Source organism: Sylvia atricapilla, chromosome 21 (genome assembly GCF_009819655.1).
Source record: "Sylvia atricapilla isolate bSylAtr1 chromosome 21, bSylAtr1.pri, whole genome shotgun sequence".
NCBI classification, from domain to species: Eukaryota; Metazoa; Chordata; class Aves; order Passeriformes; family Sylviidae; genus Sylvia; species Sylvia atricapilla.
Genome location: NC_089160.1, coordinates 3,468,419 through 3,486,456, shown reverse-complemented (window position 1 = coordinate 3,486,456; position 18,038 = coordinate 3,468,419). Strand labels below are relative to the sequence as shown.

The window sequence follows — 18,038 nt, the reverse complement described above, 5'->3', positions numbered from 1 at the left end:
CCAGCTCGGCTGGCTCTCCTGGAGACAGAGACTGCCCTGAGCCCTCCAAACCAGCATTTGTGTCTCTCACTTGTCTGCAGGAACAGCTAAAGCACAGAGAGCACACTTCCCCCACAAACTCAGGCAGGGCCTCAGCTTCTCCTGTCCAACACAACAAAGAATGCCTTTGGAACAAACAGCACATTTTATTACAAGAAAAGAAACAAAGCTAGTCCTCAGTCCTTAGCTCCCAAACACCTCTGTTTTCTGTGGAGCTGTTTCTGTGCTTTATGTTCATCCTTTGAAGTTGGGAGTGTTTCAATCAAAGGTGATCCGAAAGCTGCGCTCCTGCTCCTTGCGGCGACTCTCACAAACTTTTGTCACCTCTTCCACCTTTCTCTGCAGCACAGCTGTGGCAGAAACAAGGGATTAATGTCACAGTCACCCCAGAACACAACCCTGCAAGTTTTGCTTACAGGAGAAAGAAAAACATTTGAGTTTTTTTGGTAAAACAACAGCAGTTGCCAGAATAACTCCTCATCAGAGGCCTCTAATCAGGTACATCAGGAGAATTCTAGCCTGGAAGGGACAATGCCATTGAAGGTGAGGAGGAAGGTTCCTCAGGCACCTTCAGGAATTCAGGGATGAACAAACACTCACAGACATGCTCCTGCTTTCCATTCACATTCCCAAAAGGCTGCAGGACAAAGCTCACCTGAGTTCTGGTCAATCCACTGCAGGGAATCCATGTGTGCATTCAAAATTTTACAGATCTGCTGAAGCTGAGCACAGAGAGAAGGTGCAAGTCAGTTGTGAGACTGCATAAACACCAAGAGGAGTCAGAGGCAAGTTTCTCCTTGCAGAAGTTCCCTAAGGCAGCAGTCACTTTGGCAGAGAAGTGTGTACAGCAATGCTGCTACTTTGCTTCTCCTTACCAGCAAGAAAACTGCACAGTTTAGCTGGTAGGTCTGTGGCTTTGGCTTATTTTAATTTAGACTTAGGTAGCAGCAGAACATTCATCACCTTAGGGCTGAGGTAGCAAAATTAATAACGAATGTGGAAAAACTCAGTTTGCAATACTGAAGGGAAATTTATACCGAAAGAAAAAGCTGCTGAATACAGCCATAAGGAGCATCAAGATCAATAATATAAATCATAAAAAATAAAACAGAAGCTTGCATTTACCGGGTCACTTGTGTCTGCTGGGCCTCTTGATGTGTTCAAGTGCTCAGTGATGTCCTTCAGATCTTGTGCCATGCGCTTCAGCTGAGCATCGATGTTTTCAGCCAGTTTGTAGCTGCAGAGCACATGGGAACCAAGATCAGAATGTCTGAGGAGAACTTTGAAGACCTGCTCACAACCATGGGCAAGCAGAATGTGCTTCCACATATGAAGCCAAAGGGGGTAGAGACCTGGGAACAGCACCCAGAGAGGCTCCATCACCCCAAAGAAGTGACTCTCAAACCCTGTCATTGCTGATGTATAGACAAGCAAGAGTGTATTATACATAAAAATTAGATTATAAATAAAATCTAAGCTGGCACGCATAAAACAGGGTTAAATATCTGACAGCAGCCACTCATTGTCCAATCCTGTGACACATCCCAGCTCTATCTCCTGCTGACTGCAGTGACCACAGCACAGGGCTCATCCCCATCCCCAGCAGGTTTGGGCCTCACGTCCTCTCCCGCTCCTCATCCGCGTGCTGCAGGTAGATGGTCCCACTCTGCTCCTTCACTGACTCCTCCAGAGGGGTCAGCAAGTCCTCCAGCTCCTTCTGCTGGGACAGAATGAAGTCCAGCTCCTGATCCAGTCTGCAAAGAGAAAATGCCATCTGCTTGCCTGACACATTGCAGACATTGCAGAGCTCTCACATCAGCAGGCAGCACAATGCAGAGAAGAAATAAAACCATTTCAGGTGCTCACAGTCTCGTACCTCTTCTGATCAACCTTCACCTTCTCTACTTCTCTGTGTAATGAAGTAATCTGGAAACAGAAGACACTTCATTACACCATGAAAAACCAATAAGTCAGCTCTCCAAAGAAGAGAGGTGGGAGAGAGAAAGCACCATGCAAATTCTCCTGGAAACAAGAGATGGTCACATGAAGACTGACAGACCAAAGAGGGAATAAGGGAGGTTCAGCTTGGAATGATCCCCCCTAAGAGAACTTGGTATCACAGAGCAAAGTCAGAACACATTTCCAACCCCAAGGCCTAAAGGCCTGAACACAGAAAGATTTTGAAAAGCAATGGCGTGCTGCCTTTCTAACACAGAGGCCTTTAAGGACCTGAGAAGCAGAAGGAGGTTCCACTGGAGGTCACCTCACCTTCTCCCCATTCTCGATCAGCATCCGGTCCCAGGCATTGACTTGTGTGGCCTGATGGAGAAAGTGCTTCTCTTGGTCTTCCAGTTCCAGGCTCCACTTGTTTATCAAACTCTCCAGCTGGGCATAAGTCATCACTGGGGGGGCACTGAGAGGGAGGCAGGGGAGCACAGGACACAAAGGTCAGGATGGAGAAACTCCACAACACTCACTCATTTCCCCTGCCTCCTCCAGATGCCAGCATGAACACTGCAGCTGCCCCTGCCCCAGGCAGGACAGGCTCAGTGGTCACACAACACCCACCTGGCTGTGCTGGTTGTGGTGATGGCAGCTGTGGAGGTCACAGCTCCAATGGCACCCGTCGTAGTCAAGGGCTTCAGATTCAAAGGAAAGCCAGAAGCAGAAGTTGTCCCTGCAGGAAGAGATTCAAGTCCAGCAACACAAAACACACACACCTGGTACCTCACAAACAGAGAGCAGCTCCAGGCTGCACTGCCCATGGCTGCAGGAGCTACAGTAGATCCCTCTGAAGGGAGCAGCAGCAAATCCCATCTCTGTCAAGGAGGGAATGAAAACATCCCTAAACCACAGCCTTGGCAATATCCTCAGGCTTGACTGGTAGAAGCAGGAACTACCAGCATACACAGCTCCTCCCCTGCACCTTTGCACTGGATGAGAGAACTGGGTTTTCACAAAGAGACGGAAAAGGATCGGAGAAAGACACACTGTGATGTGTTCAGTTTCTTGAGGGTTTTACAAATCAGAACTGCTGAGCTGCTACTCTGACATGGCCCCTTACACCTCTAGAGAGCACTGATCAGTGGAGGTGTAAATTCAGTCTCCCTTCCCTTCAGTGACTTCCAGCAACACGCTCTTACCCGTGGCAGTGCTTGTTGTGGCAGCTGTTGTTCCAGGAACTTTTAATCCAAAGCTAAGTGTGCCCAGACTGGCTGTCCCAGTGGAAGCAGTGGAAGTGGCACCAACTAGAAAGAGAAGACATCATTAACAGGTTTCATAAACCATGAAATGCTGGGCCCCTCGGAAAAGCTGTGCCCAGCCTGCTGCCTGTCCCACTGCAGCAGCAGCAGCTCCAGCAGGCACAGGCAGCAGCAGCCCTGCTGCTCCTTTACTGCCCCAGGGACAAAGCTGCCTGCAGAAACTCACGTGAGAGGCCCGTGCTGCTGCTGGAGGAGGCTGGGGCTGAAGAAGTTGCCACAGATGCAAACAAGGAGGGCCCCGTGGAGCCCAGCACTGAGGTGCTGCTGGTGCTGGAGGCCGTGGTGGCAGCTGTGGATGTCACTGCAGAGACAAACAACTCCGTGGGGACAAGCACAACACACTCAGCTCCCACCCACTGCACCACAACCCTGCTGGGAGGGTGACACACACTGCCCAGCCACACCAGGCCCTTGGGGATGTTAGCATTGTAACCTCCTTTGCCTCTTATTCTCCCTGCACTCCCTGTCTTTCACACTGTGCCCTTTATGATTGTGCCTCCCAAACAAGCACAGAACAGAATCTGCCACGTGGGACACAACAAGAAGCACAGGACACACTCTCCAGTGGCTCTAGGAGCTGTCACAGATCACCACTGCCAGGGCAACCTCACAGCAACAAACACTTCTGTCCCCTTCCCACAGCCCAGTACAGGACATTTGACCACTTCCAAGAGACAAATATTGCCAGGAGGAGAGCAGATTTCACAAAGCCTGGAGGAATGTTTCCCAGCACAGCTGCCTACCTCCCAGCTTGGCTCCAAAGGACAGGGTGGGTGTCTGGCTGGTACTTGTGGTCAGCGTGGCCGTGGTTGTACTGGAGGCTGCTGTTGAAGGCGCTGCCCCAAAGGTTAGACCTGGAAGCAGGAGCAAAAGGCAAAGATGGACTTTCCTCCCACAGCCTAAAGAGCAGTTGCAGCCCAGCACTGCAGAGCCTGGACAGCCCCTCACAAACAGCTCTGGCTCCAGCCCCTGCCTCTGTCCTGCCGCAGCAGGAGCCAGAGGCTGCAGAGCTCCACTCCACCCTCAGCTATCCCCAAGCCAGAGGCTCCCAGCCTCCAGCTGCCCCCAGGCTGCTCCCCCACCTGTGGGCTGCCCCCCAAGGCTGAAGGGCGCTGCTGACGGGGTGGCAGCTCCCAGGGTGGCCGTGCTGGTGGTGGCAGCAGCCGCGGGGGCCGTGCCAAAGCTCAGCCCTGCCGACGTCGCCTGCGGGGCTGCGGGGCCGAGGCTGAACCCGGCTGCTCCCGCCTGAGTCGTGCTGCCACTGGAGAAGGTGAAGCCTCCCGTGGTCCCAGACGGGGCCGTGCTGCTGCTGCTGGTGCCGGCAGAGCCAAAGGCAAAGCCAGACGGGGCTGCTGCCTGGCTCGAGGGTGTGCTGGTGGCGGCAGGGGCGCCAAAAGAAAAGCCCCCCGTCATTCCAGATGCTGGAGTGGCAGTGCTGGCTCCAAAGTTCACTTTTGGTGTGTTTGCCCTAGGCAAGAAAAGAAGAGAAGCCAACCTGTCTGAGACACACATCCATTAAGTTCACAGCTGGCTTTCTCCCTGACCATTTGCTGACAGCAGGAAGCTCCCTTCAAGCAGATGCACACCTGGCCAGGCTTGTGTCCCAGTTCTGACAACAGACTCCATCCCACTGCTGTCACCTGCCATCCCCCATTAGGGCTCTTTCTACTGACTCCCTTTCATTACCTGCACCCACCCAGGCACCACAGGACATTTTATGGCTGCATACAAAGCATGCAAAGCTGCTCCTTCTCTCAGCTCACCGTTTTCATTCCCTCTGCACAAGGCTGGCTTTTTCTGCTCCTGCCCGTTTGAGCTCCCTTCCCACAGCTGCCATCTGGCAAGCTTTGACAGCAGCAGTGCTGCAGAACCACCGCAGAACTCACAGCCTTTCCTTAACGACAAAACACTCCCAAAGTGCCGAGAAAACATTCAGGGCATTCCAGACTCGAGTCAGAAAGAAGAAGACGTTTCCTATTCGGTAGCAGAGTCTTTGAACGCGCGTACCCAGCGCAGCTGCAGACGGAAACGCGGAACACGCGCTTCCCAACACGTGGAAGAGCTCCCCCATGAAAACATCAGCCGGGCCCGGTGCCAGGGCTCGCCAAGCACTTGCCCGAGGAGGCGAACGCTGCCGGGCGCAGGGAAGCGCCAGGCCCCAGAGGCTCGGCCCGTGCACAAAGCCCCGCAGAGGCCTCGCCCAGCCCCGACAGGAGCCCGCTCCCCGCGGCCTCCCGCGCTGCCGCCGCCCGGCCCCGGCCTCTCACCCCAGCGGGAAGGCGGCGGCTGCCGGGGCCGCGCCGGCCGAGCCGAAGGTGAAGCCGGAGGGCTGCGCGGCCGTGGCCGGCTTGCTGAAGGAGAAGAGCCCGGCGGGCTGGGCGCCGCTCGCCGCCGGCGCCGCGCTGCCGAAGCTGAAGCCGCTGGAGGTGGCGGCGGGCGCGGAGAAGGAGAAGCCGGCGGTGGCCGTGGTGGCGGCGGCGGTGGCGGCTCTGGGCGCGCCCAGGCTGAAGGCGCCGCCGGGCGCGGCCGCCCCGAAGCTGAACTGGTTCATGGCGCGGGCCGAGCTCCGGCGGCGGCGGCGGCGGCGGCGCGCGGCGTGATGTCGTCACTGCGCCCCGCCCGGCCCCGCCTCCGCGCCTTCCCGCTCTCGGCAGCCATTGGTCAATGCGGCCTTCATTCGCGGTACCGCGGCTCCGATTGGCTGTTAGCGTGTGAGGGGCGGGGCGTGTTCGCGTTGCTGTGGGGACGCGAGACGCGGCTGCGGGACCGAGCTGAGGGACAGGGGACACCGGGCTGGGGTGTGGGACAGGGGACAGCGGGCTGGGGTGTGGGACACGGGACACCGGGCCGGGATGTGGGACAGGGGACAGCGGCCTGGGGTGTGGGACAGGGGACACCGGGATGGGGTGTGGGAGAGGGGACAGCGGGCTGGAGTGTGGGACAGGGGACACCGGGCTGGGGTGTGGGACACGGGACACCGGGCCGGGATGTGGGACAGGGGACACGTACCTGTTAATACAGGTCTCATTCAAACACGCAACATTAAATTAGGAACTTTTTTGAGTGCCTGCTTTCTTTGATCACTGTCTGACCTTTTTTTTTTCCTGTTTAAAATAACAGCCTTTCATTCCAAACAAATCTAACCATTTAAATTAGATAATTTCTGAAGAACCGGGCGGATTTTAGATAAATATCCTGATTTTCTTACATTCCAATGATGAAACTGCTAATAGAAAAATAAATTTCTTGTTGAGAAGCTTCACTTCCTTACCAAAAATTTCAGCTCAAATGCTACGTGGAAAGAACTGCTAGAGTTTGTACAATTGACTGGATGACACTGAAGGAAAATTATTTTCTCTGATTGACAAATTCCAGGGTGCAACCAGTTCATACGGCTCGATGGCCGTTAGCTATTGAAGTTGAGCATTCCATAAAGCCAGATAAGATAGCCTTTATCATTAAATAGAAAGGGAATCAGTTGGCTCCGGAGGCCAAGAAGTAAGCTTTTATAACCTAGATAATAAATGCACGTTTCAACACGGAAGGGAGCAATGTCAAAGTTAGAAGCGTTGTCTGATGATGGAGGCTTAAGAATGTGTTGGACAGTTCAGTGAAAACACCTGTGCAGTAGTTGTGGCTGGCAGAAAAATGATAGTTACATTTCTGTTTTGAACTCCTACATGCTGGATTTTTACCTTGTGCTTCAGGACACCAACGCAAATATACAGAGGTGCCTAAAGAGAACTTCTTTCTGTGTCACTCCTGACTGTGCTGGCGCCTTCCCTTGGGATCAGCTGTCCCTACTGGGCTGTGCTGCACACAAGGCTTACACTGCATTTCTCTGTGCACTCCTCTGGGATTACCCCACCTTCTCGGGTGCCCTTGGGTCAGAGATACCAGGCTCTAAAAGTAGAACCAGTGCTGAGTATTATACTCCGTTGAGGTTGGAGGTATCAGCAAGGTCAAGTTGACCTGCATTCTGTATCAAATCACACCCGTGGAGGAAAAAAATGACAGGTTATTGTCATAGGAACAATAACTCTTCCCATTTCTGAGGGGAACAGAAAGTCCATTGTATGGACATTGGAAGGAAGGACAGCTTACACAGGAAAAATAGGGAGATGCTGTTCACCATTGTAGGGAGAAAATTCATGTGGCCAGAGCTTGATTAGTGTTTAAACTTGCCAGCACTGTGAAGGACAGCAAAAAGGACTTCTTAAAATGTGTTACCAGCAAAAGGAGGATCAGAGATTGGTCCACACTTGACGAGGTCAGACACCCCACAAACAGGGACATAGACAAAGGAGAGATTTTTAATGCCTTCTTCACCTCTGTCATTAACATCAGTGATGGGCCCTGGGACTCCTGGAGCTCTATGTTGGAGGACTGTGATTAGGGGCAGGACAACCTCCTGACAAAACTGAACTTGTTTGAGGTTTGCTGCTCCAGCTGAATGCACATGAATCTATGGGACACGATGGAATTCATCCCAGGGTACTGAAAATACTGGCCTCATCACAGGATCTCTCTCCATTCCTTTCAAGTCTTGGGAGCCTGGAAAGGTTCCAGCAGACTGGAAGCTGGCCAAAGCCCTAGTTTTCAAGACGGACAAGAAGGAAGACCCTGGTAATTACAGCCCTGTCAGTCTCACTTCAGTGACAGTAAAAGAGAGTTATTTTTCTGGGCATTATTGAAAAACACTTGAGAGACAACACAGTCTTTTGGTTTCCAGCAAGGAGCAGGTTTCCGGCTGAGAAAATTTCTCTGGATAATTTTCTCATTCTTTTTAAATTTCAGGATAGGGGGAGGGGAGGGTGAGAGATGAGTTTATTTATACATATATGTGTGTTCGTGTTTCCACCTGCTCTCTTTCACGCTCCAGGAACCCTTGCTGGCCGTGTCCTGGCAGAAGGAGGTGACCTGCTCCCACACGGTGGCACTGCTGGCCTGGCTGTGTCCCACACGTGTCACCACTGCCTGCCCAGGGAAGGGTACTGAGAACAGCCCAGTGGACCTCGGCATCTCACAGAATCACAGAGCCCTGGCCCTCTGCAGCTGGTTGGTGAATCACAGACCGATCTAGGTCACCTTCTGCTCCTTCTTGCAGGATTTTGGGGAAGGGGAAAGGCGCTGTGTTACACCAGCATTGGAAATGCTGTGTTGTGAGAACAGCCCTGCTCATCCCTTGCTGGCTCAGGGCAGTTATGGGCACAAACACCTCCCGTTGCTCCTGTTTTCCCTGCCTCAGCTTCCCCCAGACCACTCTTATTTCTCCTCACTGCTGCCATGCTGAACCACTTTTTCCAAACGTAAGCTCTCAGCAGCACCTCCAAGCTCCATCCACACCTTTGCCCTCGAAGCCTGTTCATCTCTCCCAACATTCCTATAACTCCTCCCCGTTACAGTCCTGGTTTCTTTTTCTCTGCCGAGGTCAGGATTAATACATGGGAAACACAGACATCAAGTTCAGACTTGGATGTTTATTACTTCTTATCTATTTACAGACTCACGAGGCCATGAGCTCAATCTAGCAATTTAGAGAAATTAGGTGAAATGGAGTGCTTCTAACCCTTTCCAAGGTTATTTAAGCAATAATCACCCAATAACGAGGTGACACCTATATAATTTATACTTTTGACCCCATAATGACCACCAAAGGTCCACAATGCAGACCTTTTCCACCCAATTACAGAAAACCACTTAATCCATGAAGGAGAAGGTAAAGAAGGTGAAGAAGAGGACTTAGACAACATCCCAAGCCCTCCATCTTGACTCTCATTCATCATTACATACCAAAAATCTTAAATCTAAGTTTTTCACCCTGTGAGATCACACAATTCTATGCAAACTACACACCCACAACCCCCGTGCTATCACTCAACTTTGGGAGCCTGTTCCAAAGCCTCAGGTCAAATGTGGTGATTTCCTGCGGGTCAGCACCCCTCAGCTGAGAAAGCCTGAAACTTTCAGCCTCCAGAGTTCCAACACCTCCCCATTTTTTTTCCCTCCTATGCTTTTCTTTGTGCCCACATTCCTTTCCTCTTTGCCCAGTGCTGCGTTTGAGGCCTGGGCCAGAACACAGACTTGCAGGTGGAGCAGCTTTTCCTTTGCATTGTTTCATAAATGGGTCAGGTATCCAGGGCTCCGTCAGGAGCAAAGTCTGGTTGTGTTTGTGGACAAACAGCTGTGGTTGTGCAGGACCATCAAGGCTCTTCTGTGACCATGCTGGACTCTCCTTGTGGCTAACAACACCGTGCCTGGCTCAGGTGAGAGCACCATGGTGCTGAGGAGGACTTGGGTCTTTCCACGCCATGAGGCACTCGGGCATCCATCGGCCTGAGCAGCCCACGCAGCTGCTAAACTGAGTCCCTGCCTGTGTTTTCCTCTTGAGCGTGACTGTTTGTTAAATAATGCAGCGACACGAGGCTCCTTGGACTGGATTTATCCCGCCGTGTAGCCATGGGAACAGCCGGCGGGGCGGTGACGCCGGGTCCTGCCGTCAGATCCCCAGCTCAGCCCCGCTCCTCCACTTGATGCTGTCCTGCCTGCCTTGTTTAGGCTTGTTTTCTTACACTCTTCTTCAGCCAGGCTTATTTTACTTCTTAAAGGGTGTACTTTAAACCCGGGAAATGTCAAGGGTGGTGGGGAGTTTGGAGGAAGATGAGGGGTTTAGGAGCGGCCAGATGTGGCAAAGAGGAGCAGCTGCACCCTAAAGATGCTGCAGCTCCCTGTGCTGCCTGCAGTGTAAGGTTCATGGGAAGAAAATAAGGACAAGTGCAAGTAGTTGACCTTATTACTCCTTACAACATCCTGACAGGTGGCTGTGCTCAGGTGGGGTTGGTCTCTTTCTCCAGGCAGCAGCTGACAGGAACGAGAGGACACAGCCTCAAGCTGCACCAAGAAATATAGGTTGAATATTAGGAAAAAGTTTTTATGGAAAGTGTAATAAAGCACTGGAATGGTCTGCTTGGGGAGGTGCTGGAGTCACCATCCCTGGATGTGTTTAAACAAAGACTGGATGTGGCACTGGGGCCAGGGTTTAGTTGAGGTTTTGGGGTTGGGTTGGACTCGATGACCTTGGAGGTCTCTTCAACTCAGTGATTCTGTGATTCAATATTGTCCAATCCTGTGCCTACTTCCAGTGCAGAAGCATCTTGAATCAAACCTGATTTCCTCCTTTATGCCATAAAATGACTGGCTCCAAGGAGCTGTGGAGAACTACCCTTACAGTCACACATTCCCTCTCCCTTCTGAAGGATATTCTTTCACCCAGGCCGTGGGTATGGAGGAGAGGCTCTGTGAGTGGCCAGCACAGCATCACTCCTTTGACTCAAACACTTCATTTTACCTGGAAAGGCATGAGGCCATGTGACAGAAACCAGTGCTTGGGTGATATCACCAAACATGTGTCGTGTGTATTGCCTGAGAGTCAGAGTTGAGCAACACGGCAGTGCAGACAGAGAGTGCCCCATCCTGCATGGTGAGCATTGTGTCATTTCCCCCAGGGCTGCACTTACACCTTACCACAGAAGGGACTTTCTCTGTTGCTACTGGAGGCAGAAAGGACATGTCTCTACAGCTGTGTGATTTTTTGCAGTCTGTAGGACCTATGTCTGTGTCTACCATTCCTGATCTCCTGCTTGATTGAATCCTGTTTCGTTTCCAGCTCCTCTTTTAAGAATTCAGAGCTGTTGTTGTGACCTCTCTTGACATTTTCAGATGGTGCTGTTAACTGTGTTTTCAGGTCAGGGCTGCAGGTAGGAGCACTTCAGATTGAAGGTAGCTCCCTTATCTCCCTCCATTCATGGTCTGAAAGGAGCTTTTCTTACCTTCATTCATGTTTGGTGTTTTGCTTCTGACATGTCTCCAGCTGCTCCTCAAAGCACAGGCCTACACCCTGATGATTTTCAATTTTCAATAAAGCTGTTGAGGAGATTGAATCTGCACCAGGATATTGCAATGAGCCAAAGTTTTACTTCAGCAGTGTTTGGGATGCTTGCACCAGTTTTTATGGTTGCATGAAATACGGTTTCTGAAGTACAAAATAGCCAATGATATTGGGAGCATCCCTGCTTTTGACCATTCTGGGAAGTTTTATCCCAAAAGGCAATCATGCCTTGAAGCATCTACCCTGGGCGGGTGAAAAGACAGACCTTTATTTTCTTCTCCAAAGCTGCTTCTAAAGCAGGAAATGTCCACACCTCCTTCAGACTTGATCTCAATGTTCTTTACGGCACATATGTGTAATCTTAGCTGCTGCTGCTCCTCCTCTGCATCTTTTTTTATTCCCTCCCATTTAAGTAGCTCTATGATCTGAACTTTATCCCTAACATAGTTGACCTTATTTTTCAGAAGATTATGCGCAGACATCCCCAGAGATTTTTCATGGCATGTGTCAAGCCCTTGGGCTAAAAGCTGTCTCCTGGTTTATTCCTGTCCCCTAGGGAAAGGAGAACATGTTTGAGTGATTGTCACGGTTTAACCCCAGCCGGCAACTCAGCCCCACGCAGCCTCTCATTCCCTCCCCGCCAGTGGGATGGGGGAGAGAATTGGAAAAGTAGAAGTGAGAAAACCCGTGGGCTGAGATAAAGCCAGTTTAATAACTACAGCAAAAGTCGTGTATGCAAGCAAAGCAAAACAGGGGATTCATCCAGGGTCCCCCATGGCAGGCAGGTGTCCCAGGAAGGCAGGCTCCATGACAAGTAACAGTGATTTGGGAAGGCAAACTCAGAATGTGCCCCCTTCCTCCTTCTCCCCCAGCTTTGTGTGCTGAGGGTGATGCTGTGTGCTCTGGGATGTCCCTGTGGTCAGCTGGGGTCAGTGTCCTGGCTGTGTCCCCCCAAATCCTCGTGCCTTGAGGAGCAGGAAAGGCCCTGGCTGTGTGTAATCCCTGCTCAGTGAGAATCCAACATCCCTGTGTTATCAACCCTGTTTCCTGCACAGAGCCAAAACCCAGCCCCAGCTGGGAAGGAAATTAAGTCTGCCCAGCCAAACCCAGCCCAGTGATGTTCACAAAACAGACACTCAGGCATTAGTGAGAGGAATGGGCTTTGCTGAATGAGGAGGTGGTGAGCAAAGGCCAGCTTTGATGCAAGCATCCATCAGCAGAGATCCTTGAGCCTACGGAAGTGTTCAGCAGCCTGTGAACGCTGAGCAGGCTTCATATTCTCACCTCTCTATGTCTGACATCAGCAGCAAGATAAAAATATATGCTCCTTGCAGCAATATATGGGGCTTTTGGCATTTCTTGAGCTGATTTGTTTTCCCTAGTGTGAGGAAATAACACACAAAGTAGTTCTGTGGTGGAGCGTTTCCTAAATGGATGTAGCTTGGCAAACTGCAGCTATTAATTTTCCTTAGACAAGCTGGTATCAGAGTAGCTGGGTTTGAAACCTGGCACTTCTCTTCTGCATCTTTCAAAGCTCTCTCAAAGATGCCTGTGCCAGGAGCTGCTGCCAGAGCAGTTTGGGGGCATTAAGTTGTGTAGTGGAGATAAACACTTACTGGAAGTGAGGAGGTCAGAAAGGCATCTCCAGAGATAAAGATGTTTGGCAAAGCCTTCTCCTCCCAGAGCTCTCGGTGTCGGCTGTGCCAGCTCCATGCTGTGCCCTATGAAGTCCTGGGGCTGCAGCCCTGGCAAGGTTTGGGGGGGACCCAGCCTGTGGTGTCCTTGGTCCCAGCATTGCATGGGGGTGTGCAGGAGCAAGGGAAGAGCAGTGTTGTGCTTCCCCTCAGCTCACACTGCTGAAGGCACTGTGGCTCTCTTCATTCCATCACTGAGCTGGGAGCTTTAGTCCTGCATTTCCTGGGCAGCTTTCCTCTGCTTTGCCAAGAACTTCCATGGGAAAGGGCAGCTGCACTCAGGGACAGCCGAGGGTAAACTTGTCTCCTCACACAGGACTGGGCTGCCTTCACACTGTGTTTTGCACTGCTTATTCCCTTCTGTTCCCCATGAGGATTTTATTCAGTGCTGAAGCTGGGTGGATTAGCTGCATCTGTCTGTGGACTGTGAGGTAAAACATACCTCCTTTCAGCTTTTCAGAATCCCAAGGCAGATATCAGCCCCTTGGGACACTGGTCACCCTGACACAGCAGGGAGATGGGACTCCCTGAGCTTTGGGAAGGAGGCCACAACCCACAGCCAGAGCCTTGCTTGTGAGCAGCCCTGGGGGTGTCAGCTACAAGGACAGGTCTGCACAGGCAGGTGGAGATTTATTGTGTGTTAACAGGATCCTGGCAGCTCCCTGGGCTCGACTATGGGGACTTGTTCTGGGAGCCACTTCCAGGGGTTTTGCCTTGCAACAGAGTGAGGTGCCTTTCCCCTGCTGAGGATGTCTCTGGACCTGAAGCCAGCTCTCCTTGCCTTGAAAACAAGGAGATAATTTTGTTTTTCTCCCTGATATCTCTCCCCTGCCACCTCCCTGGGCAGCACGGAGGTGGAGTGAGTCTTGCCCCGGCCAGCAGCCAGGCGTGGGGTGAAACATCCTGCCAGTTCACAATCTGGAAACATTCAAATAAAGGCTGTTTGGGAAGGGCAGAAGGCTGAGGAGGAGGCGTTCAGAGGCTCCCAGTGCTCTGTGAGATGTGTGCCTGGCTTCTGTGGCAGCTGGGGGAAGAACCACAGGCAAAGAGCAGAGCCCTCATTCCTGTAAAAGTGTACTGGAATAGTTCAAAGGGCACAGCATCAGGATGGTGGATCCAGGGATAGCTGAAGCCTGCCCTTAGCTCTGTAATGCCTGCAGAGTCTCTGGGCTTTTCTGTGCCCTGAAAAATACTGAAGACTGAAACTGTACTCACTGCCTCAAAAGGAAAGGGCTAAAAATTTGAGTAATAAAAAAGGCATCCGTTGGAGAAATCTTGGGAGCACCTGCCAGGTAGAGCTTGTATTGTGGGACTTTGCTCCAGTGACCTGAGAAACCCAGAGAGACAGCTTTTCTGGGAAAGCAAGTTCGAGGCAATCATGCTGCTTCTGACGTGAGTCTTGTTCTGCTCTCAGCCTTTTTTAGCAGGCTGGACATCCCAGAAACAGAGGGTGTTGTAAGTTCTGTGAAAAAAAGACACCTGACTTGAGGAAAGATGAGTTTGCCAGTGTGGGAAAAACTTCATCCAAAGCACAACCTGAAATCCTGAGTAGAGATAAAACCACACCAAGGCTGGTGAAGCCCCCCTGGTTTCTCTGCTTATGGGGTGATTTGTTTCTTCCAGACTCATGCTGCTTAGCAGACAGCCTGGAAGGGCTTGGCTGTGCCTGAGATCTGAGGATCTTCTAGGCAGGAACCTTTGTTAGCAGCTGCCAAAATGTTGGTGCCCTCAAGCATGGAGGTGACAGGATGGCGGGGATTGCTTGGCATGACTTTTTAGACTTGCTAAGGCTGCAGCTCTGTTTGTCCATGTAAAGGTGTTTGGGATTCTCTGGTCTTCCTCTCTTCCATCCAGTGTGGTGCTGCGGAACCATCACTTGGCAGTGGAGCTGTCGAGGGTGCAGGACAATTTATCTGCAATTCTCTAAACCAGCTCTCCAAAGCAGATTTTGGAGAGATGGAGTATGTTTCCCCCAATATTTTATTAAAAAGAGCTTTTGTTTGTGTTGGAGTACTGAAAACTTAGAATTTGGGCTTTTAGTGTGCAGGGAAGAAAAGAAGTCAAAATATTTGTGCCACTGCAAAAGTATATCTTGCTTGCTGAATCGGTGTGGGTTTTACTACTAAACCTTTTTTAGCTGCTACAGCTTGCATGTACATGAGGTTTGCTGAGATCACTAACCTGACGCTCCTCTAGCAGAGATTAGACTCAAATTATTATGGAACAATCTGATTGTGATGTTAATGCAATGCCTGGAAGATCAAACCTCCGTGTCCTCTCCACGGGTATCGGGTTTTCTGAGATAAACGCCTTTAATAACTCTCCTGATAGATTTCTGAGCTGTTGTTCAAGCAGGAAGGTGCTTTCTAGCAACCTCCTTCGGTGCACCCAAAGGCCTCTGTCCCCTGCAGTGTCATGGAGTTCATTCTGTCCTGTTTCCCTCCTTTCTTTCCTCCAAGACCCAAAGATCCTTTAAGGTGCCTTTAAACAGGTCTCCTCTGGTAGGCTGTGGAAAGCCATGAGTTTGTGCACCAGTTTTCCCCCTGACAGAAGGTGTTTTCCAAAGAGGAGCTTGTTTCCCACCTCCTCTGCAAGGTCTCCCACCAGGACCAGAAGAGCCAGGCACTCCGAGCCTGTGTTATCTGCCCTGGCTCCAGACAGGGACATCCCCACGGCTCCAGGAGGGCACGAAACCTTTGGGAGGTAAAATGTGAGTGCAATTGCCAGCTGAGCACCACAGATGCCCAGAGGTGAATCCCTGAGGCTCTTTCCTGGGCTCAGGGGCATGCCTGGGGCAGGGAATGCCTCTTCCATTTCTACCAGTGCGTGACTTGAGCCCAGCCTGGGAGTCAGGATTTGGAATATCTGGGAGCAGCCCCTTTCCATTGTGGATCCTCTGCTGCTCCTGAAAAGGCTGCACCAAAGCCATGGTTTATCTTCCATATCAGCCCTGGCTTGCTGAGGGGCCAGGAGGCTCTGACACCGTGTGGGAGGCAGCTGGGAGTGTGCTGTGGCTGGGGAGAGGGTGGAGGAATGTGCTGGTCCTTTCCAAGTGCCTCAGCCCATCAGAAACTTGGCCTGAATTTCCTCTCCCCTCCCATCTCTCCTATCTGAGCAATTCCTGGGGGCTGTGGGCAGTGGTGGGCTCTCCTGGCACATGGCTGATAATTCCCAGAGAGTTTGCATTGGTTATTTGCTGCTGCTTCAGGTCAGCTGTGCTAGGCAGAGATGAGAAGCAGGTTGGGAATGCCAGAAGGAGCTCTGCTTGCCTAGAGAGCTTCAGGGAGGCAGGAGATGTGTGATCCTGGTGGGTCTAGGGCAAATCTGTGTCCTTTGACCTGGGCATCCCTGCCCAGTGCTTTGCTTGCACCTAAGGAAGTGCTTGATGAGCAAGGGCTGGATGCAGGTGCCTTGGAGATGGGCTGAGTTGTTCCCTCTTTGGAAGAAGAAGTTGTGACTTTCTGCATGTTTCTCGTGACCATCTGATGAGGTTGCAGTCCCTGATCCCGGGTTGGGGTGTACTGAGTGTTTATAGTGCCTCTATCGCTTTTGAAGATAAGGGCACCTTAGTATTTTATTGCCCCGTTCCTTCCATTGAGGCATCATCCAGAGTGAGAAGAGGTGAGGGGAAGGACTCATTTCCTTATGACAGGGGATTAGTCACTGCAGCCTGGCCCTCCAGTGAGGGCTGCAAGGGTCCCCACACCACCACACTGGTCTGTGAAGTGAGGGCTTGAGATGGAGAGAGCTCTTCCCCACCCAGCCCTCTTCCCACCCCTGGCTGCCCATCTTGTCCTGAACTTGGCTCTGCTCCCCTGTGCCTCTCCTGCAGGGAATCCTGGAGCACCCTCAGCTTTTACCACTGAGCTGCTGAGGAGCAAGGACCATCTGAGGGCCTGGCTCTGTGCTGGCTGGCTTGTCTCCATCCCTTCACTCAATTTTGCCATCACCAGAGCAGTCTGTCCCCCAGAGCAGTCTGGGCCCCTGTCCTCTCTATCCCTAGGCTGGACCACATCCAGCTGCCTGCAATAACCTGGTTTATCAATAATGAGGATCATGGCTATTACATGGTGCAGAGATAACCGTTGTGCACCACATCTGTGCACCCAGTGTCCTCCCCTCCCCTTCCCCGTCCTCCTTCCCAAGGGGAAAATCTGTGTCAAACTGCCTTGCCTTGTAGCCAAGTTTCACATCTTTGTGTGCATTCACATTGAAGGCCAGGAAAGCTGGAGGGGAGAAACGTTTCCCTCCCAGAACCCAACCACTGCTTAATGCAGGGGCTCCCCTGTGGCAGGGCTGGTGGCACGGGGGCCTGGGGAAAGGCTGGTCCCTGTTCCAGTGTGATGAGTGTTTCTGTACTCAGGCTCTGAGCTCTGCCTGCCTGTGCCAGCTGCCTTTCTCCTTCTGGGGGAAGCCTCCCTTCTACTCCTTGAATTAAAGCATTAATAAGCCCAGCACCAATCAAGCCCTGAGTGTTTCAAATGCCCCTTTGTTTAATTAGCACAGTCTCTGCCCGCAGACAGGGGTGGGAGGCCAGGGGCAAGGACCCAGTGCCCAGGAATTCCTCCTTTTTAAGGTGTGACCTTTTGTGCCAACTACTTTCTCTCCCACTCTCTCCACCAGCTGCCCAGAAAAAAAAACAAAAACCAACTCAAAACATTTATGGCCAAAGAACCTTCAGAATTTGCAGCATCTCCTGGGGGGGCTGCAGCCAGCAGGTTAAGCCTCTTGTATACCCCAGGGCACTCTTTTCCCCAGGGCAGGAATAAATTAACTCAGCTGGTCCAGGGTTGACACTGTGCTTCGTCCCTTGGCTGTGGAAATGGGGTCACTGTCCTTTGCCTTGAGATCCACCCGGGTCCCCTTCAGTGAGTGTCACCCTGGGGGTGGGTCCCCGTGTGGCTCCTTGCTCTCTGAGGAGGGGAGAAAGCGTGACCCAACATTATCATGAGCATGTTAACCCCACAGCAAACATGATTTCACTGGTGCAAGGGTGATGGTGGTGACGTCTGAGTGGAGAACGTGGTCCCTTCCTCTCCATGACCTAATCTAAATTGCTTTATGAGGGGTCAGCAGGTAGACCAAGGCCTCCTGCTCCTTGGGGGATAAGGACACGGTGGTCTGTGGATGGCCCTGTGCCCTGTGCTGTGGCAC

At 51.8% G+C, this 18,038-nt stretch overlaps 1 protein-coding gene across 1 annotated transcript; it reads right to left on the bottom strand.

Moving 5' to 3' along the window:
- Positions 1–165: 165 nt before the first annotated feature.
- LOC136370503 (nuclear pore glycoprotein p62-like) lies at positions 166–5,873 on the bottom strand. The gene is made up of 12 exons (XM_066333945.1): positions 5,570–5,873; positions 4,385–4,770; positions 4,046–4,156; positions 3,469–3,603; positions 3,183–3,287; positions 2,608–2,716; positions 2,308–2,452; positions 1,916–1,965; positions 1,659–1,793; positions 1,165–1,276; positions 695–761; positions 166–389 (listed from the first exon to the last, which is right to left on the bottom strand). The coding sequence occupies exons 1-12, from the start codon at positions 5,851–5,853 to the stop codon at positions 298–300; spliced, it is 1,731 nt and encodes a 576-aa protein (XP_066190042.1). The 5' UTR covers positions 5,854–5,873; the 3' UTR covers positions 166–297.
- Positions 5,874–18,038: the final 12,165 nt, after the last annotated feature.